Source organism: Arachis ipaensis, chromosome B06, assembly GCF_000816755.2.
Source record: "Arachis ipaensis cultivar K30076 chromosome B06, Araip1.1, whole genome shotgun sequence".
Lineage (NCBI taxonomy): Eukaryota > Viridiplantae > Streptophyta > Magnoliopsida > Fabales > Fabaceae > Arachis > Arachis ipaensis.
In genome coordinates, this window is record NC_029790.2 from 14,657,246 (window position 1) to 14,662,865 (window position 5,620).

Sequence of the window (5,620 nt, forward strand, 5' to 3'; positions counted from 1 at the left end):
CTAGCCGTAAAGCAAAAGGAGACAAAGTGCCACGACAGTTCTAAAGCTCAAACAATAATATATATAATTAAGGAATATAATACACTAGAAGCCCGATGAAGGAATAAAAGCTCAAAGACGCAGAAAATAGAGATACAAGAGCGCAAATCGTTCACACACAATAACTAAACGCATAGGCACAAGAGATAAACAGAATATAGAAAGTAAATAATAAAGGGCAAATCACTATATTAAGCCAAGGGGAGCAAAAAATTACACAAATCCGCCAAACCAAAAATTATTTCATGAATCAACCAATGCATGTTTATATGTAGTTCGAATCAACTAAATTCGAACTTGATCTACACATAATTCGAATTATGTTGCTTCGAATTATACACAAAACTCACACACACTAATTCGAATCAACCTGATTCGAATTACACACATACAATAATTCAAATCAGGTTGATTCGAATTACACCCTGATTTATTAAAAAAATTAATAATTTATTAAAAAAATTATTAAAAAAATAATAATTTAAAACTAAAAAATATATTTATTTTATGCATTAAAAAAAGCTAACAAAATATTTAATTACGAGACTTCTTTAAAATATTAATGAGCTATCAATTCGAATTCCATACATAGAGTATCAAGCATTAAAACAGAAAATTTTAAGTGAAGAAAAGCAAGAGTAATTAATAAGTTGAGAAGGTTCTTTCCTATAATTGGTTGTGACATCAAATCAGCCTACTTGATGTATGTATTGCGTGTTCATTCAGAGAATCACTAATAACATTGTCACGGTTGCAACTACTCTTAGAATCACATTGTCTATTATCTTATGCAGTGTCTTGTTCTCTTGCATATTTGAAACTACAAACTCAAGAAAGTGAACTTCTATTCCAACCATTTTTATATGTCTTCCAATTCCAAACTCGTGCATTAACAAACATAGAACCAACCCCCATTTAATTTGCAATCTAAAAGTGAATCATACATGCAGTACAATATTATGATTTTGTATAATTTCTAAGGTGATTTTACTCTCTTTCCGCCACTTCAATATATTGTTCTGTTTCTATAGAATTTCCCTTCCTTATTTCTTTTAATTAGAAAACCTCACATGATTTATTATAATACGTGTCACCTAAACCTTCAACATTATGGTGTGATCAAAGAATGAGTAATTATTTAATAGAGAATTAAATCATGGGGTGATAGTGAAGATCAGATGTATAAGTTGCTGTCAATTTAATTAAGATGTTGGTCGAATGCCATTAATGTGTATTTATTTTTTTATTCATTCTAATGATTGACTTGGTCATATAAGAGTTTGTCTCATGGTGGTGGTGGTTAACACTGGCCGTGTCAGATTGCATGAACGTCGAGACTGGCATGGCTGGATGAGCAGCAGCTGCATATTTAATGGAATGGTAAAGATTAGACCAATAAGAAACACTGGCTGGTTAATACGTTATCGCAAATCAAGATTCAGGAAGCAAGAATTCTGTTTAGTGTTAACATAACAAAAGTTAATCACAATATAAACTGAGATTGGTAAATGGAGAAGCTCACCAAATGAAGTGAAGATAAAGTTTCAGTTCTAAAGTTTGATATGTGTAGGACTGTTATCTTTGCAAAGAACTCAAGTAATATATTATGCCAACTTGTCATGTTTAACAAGGTATCTAATTCTGCATTTGGTATAAAAAGGTCAAGACTGTTGAAGAACGATTCAAAGCTTCTGTTGAGGACCGAAGAGAACACTTGGAATCCCTCCTGCGTGAGTGCACGAAAGAGGACGCAGGTACATTATTACTAGAAAATTACATCATTTTCTTCCCCTGTCTCATACTTCCTGATTCATCTGATAATAAATTGGCTCTAGGATTTCCACTTTCTATGTTGTACTATAGCTTGGTTTGCTTATTGGGAATGAATAGAAATCCTAGCAATGTGTGATTGCGTCATGTCAATCATCAACTCTCCTAAAGTCTGATTCTTGGCAATATTCTTTGATTGTACATGTATTTATGTTTATCTTGGCTGGTGATTATTCTTATCCAACGAAACTTCTTATGCTGTTAATAAGTTACACTGTGTAACATTCAGCTAGCTTAGTGGTTTATATTTAGTTTTAGTTATTTATAATCAAGCAGTGTGAGTTGTGTTGAGGATAGATATATGATTTTCCAACTATGCCGTGAAGTTAACTTACTATATATTAACTTATATTTCGTAATAGAGAAGTTTAATTAGCAAGGGTGTATTCCTGAACATCTAATAAATAAGGATACCGCAATATGAAAAGGCAATATGGAAGATGGGAAACAATGGCTGGAAGTTAATACTAACTAGTTTAAATTGTTTAGACTAGCTAATGACGTTTCAGGAAGACGATAGTGCAGTATTTTTTTGTTCAATTTTTTCTGTTATTTATATTTTTTGTTTTTTGTATTTTTACACTCTAACTTCTGTTCCCCCCTCCTTCTCTTTTTTTTTTTTTATAAAGGAAGCTCTTCTTAGTTAAAAATATTTGTAATGAGTACACCTGTAATAAATAGGAATATTAATAATTGTAATTAATAATCTAATGTACTGGACCTGGCTTATACAATTCGAGAATTAAGAAAACTAGTAATTTATTTATGCTATGTGTACTGGGTTTCATTGTCCCAATAGAATTAAGAAAACTAGTAATTTATTTATGCAATGGCTGGATCATTTGGAAAAAGAGATTATATTAATGTAATTAATATATGTACGTATATATACGGGTATATCTATTGGGCGTAATGCTATTAGCCTAAGACGCGATGGTTCCTTTACCAGCCTGTTGAGGTAGATAATTTTAAAATGAGATAAAAATTTATGTTGGTATGCTACATGTGTTTACATTAGGATTTTAAGATGCCCAAGAAAGCTCGTTTCAAGAAAAACGCAAGAGTGTCGCCACCGCGTCAGCAGCCTACAGCTGCACCTCCTGTGTCTCCACCATCTGATGACGATGACTGGCTCATCCCTCCACCCCCCAGTAATGGCGGTGTCTCCAGTGGGGCTATTCTGCAACCCTTTCGTCCACCCAGGAGCGAACCAAGACCTGGAACACATGCCGCTAGCGGTTCACAAGTGACGGAACCGTGCAATGAAGACATTGACCGGGAGGCGCAAGAGGTAGATTCGTCTGAGGAACAAATTGAAAGGATTCTAGAGAATTCTGATGCTGAAAAGCGCAAAGGACGAAAGACCACTGAGTTTTGGAATGTTGATCTCATTGGTAATCGGTGTTGAACCATTAAACTTTTTAATTGCTTAGCTAATGATATGTGTATGTATGGCTTACATGTTGGGCACGTTGAACACGTAAATACCATTTTTTTAATTTTTTTTATAGATTCTGAAGGAATTGTCAAGCCAGCTAAAATGAGTGTGAGAGAGGCTATGGAGCGGTCTCTTAATGGTAGCAAGATCATACTGAGGTTCAATGAAGAACTGCAAGCAGTCGGAGATGGAGCTGGCCTGTTGAGTGGCATTCTAGGAGCACTGGGTTCTGATTACAGCAAATTTCCTATCTGTGAAAAGAGTTGGGCAAAGGTCCGGGGCAAAGATAGAGTTTATGATGATTGCATAAAGGTAATGACTTTCGGCGTTGTTTAATAATATCTAACCTTAGAACTTGCAACTACTTATAGCTGAACATTGTCGTCGCAGGAGATGTTCCACTTTCAGGATAGCAGTGGAATAATCAAGAAAACACTTTTACAGCAAATGGGAAAGTCATGGAAGGACACAAGGGGGAGGCTGTATAACTCGCATTACAAACCATTATGGACACTTGAGCAGAATCTTGAGAAGCGCCCGGAGGGAATTCCTAGAGAGCACTGGAGGTGGTTCATTGACTATCGTAATGATCCTGGAACAAAGGTACCCCATTAATCTAGTTATGATCAGGCCAATTCAATCTGTAACACACATATTCAATCTGATTGAGTGATTTAAGCGGTTCAATTCTAATAACTATTGATCCAAAATCTGATCTAATATATGTAATTATTTAAATAATGAAATCCTTTCAAGTCTGAACATGCAATTTTGATCATTTTTTGATATGATCTGATATATAAAAATAATTTTTATTACAATTGATTTGAATTTGAACCCTGTTATTTAATATACATGTGTAATTAAATTTAATATAAACATATATACTCAGCACATGTCACGGTCCAGTAAGAATGTTTGGCTAAAATCATAATATAAACTTCCATGATGATGAGATTGATGTACACCACATTTCATTAGTCCAACCTTATTGCCTCCTGATTTTGAGTCTATTGCAACGTAGGATACATATATGCTACATAGTTATATTTATTACTTTAGTGAACAGCAGCATATTGTTGATTTTTAATAGGCGAAGTGCAAGCAAAACAGGCTGAATCGAAAGAAGCAACTTTACACGCACACTGGCGGTTCTAAAAGCTTGGCTAGGGCAAGAGAAGAATAGGTAATATAAATTTGTAGTCAAGTATAACTGGCATTTAGTGTTGATTTATTTATATAGTAAAACAACATAGAATTATTGGAAAACTCTAAAGAAGTAATATTCATGGCATAGTTTGTATTGTCACAGTCAGAAAAGCAAGGGAGGAAAGTTGGTAGAGGAGAAATATTTATCCTAAAGCACAAAAGATCTGATGGAAGTTATATACATGAAGAAGCTCGGAAGATTGGTGTAAGTACAGTTAATCATTTATGCTGTATCCTATTGGATTTAGTTATTAGAATGTCTTGAGAATGCTATTAGCCTAGTGAGATTGTGTAATTTTATTTATGCTGGCAGGAAAAAATACATGAGATTGAGCATCTGGATGAATCTACAAGATTATTGTCACAAAATGATTCCCTTACCCAAGCTCTCGGTAAAGAGCACCTGGGTAGAGTGCGTGGGATAGGACACGGGCCAACACCAAGTCAACTCTTCCGTCCGAATTCGCAGTCGCCTATGGATAGAGCTCAAGTAGAAGAGACCCAAAGGATGCTGTGTGAACTACAGGCGGAGGTGACAATGGCAGAATTGAAGCGAAAAGCAATGGAGGATGAATTAGCAGCTGAGAAAACGAAGAGGCAGGCAATAGAGAGTGTGCTGAGTTATCTGGTCCAACAGCATTGTGGGGAGCTGCCTCCGGACATCGCTGCACGGATGATTTGTTTGGACGGACATGGCAGAAAATAGAGATTAGGCTTTATGTGATACTCTGTCTTTCAGTATATGTTTGGTTTATGTTAAGTATGCAGCATTAATTATTAGCCAAGAACTTTACCTTTTTGGGTGACTATTAAAATACTCTATTGACATTATTAAAATATATATGTTAATTTGCTTCGCAGTTAAATATTCATGAGCTATATTTCCATAGTGCAGAATTTTAGATATAAAAAAAGGTTTAATAATATTTAAATAAAAAGGATGAAAGAAAAAATTAATAAAATATAAATAAAAAGTTTAAAAAAATTAAATAACGATAACATTGTTTAGATAAATTCAAATATATAAAAAAAATTATCCAGGTTTGTAAAATCAAGCAAAGTAAATTATTAAATAAAATTATTCAGACTAGCTGCGGTTTTCAA

At 34.2% G+C, this 5,620-nt stretch overlaps 1 protein-coding gene across 2 annotated transcripts; it reads left to right on the forward strand.

The window, feature by feature from the left end:
• LOC107646472 lies at nt 634–5,388 on the forward strand. Of its 2 annotated transcripts, XR_002348344.1 has the most exons (8): nt 634–1,419; nt 1,700–1,793; nt 2,888–3,263; nt 3,381–3,619; nt 3,698–3,910; nt 4,401–4,493; nt 4,620–4,721; nt 4,830–5,388. XR_002348344.1 is itself a non-coding variant. In XM_016350654.2 (7 exons), exons 1-6 carry the CDS (start codon nt 1,412–1,414, stop codon nt 4,491–4,493), a joined length of 1,023 nt encoding a protein of 340 aa, XP_016206140.2. In that variant the 5' UTR covers nt 634–1,411; the 3' UTR covers nt 4,620–4,722. The 2 variants fall into 2 exon arrangements, 1 of the variants encoding a protein (XP_016206140.2); XM_016350654.2 differs by lacking the exon at nt 4,830–5,388 and having other exon boundaries at nt 4,620–4,722.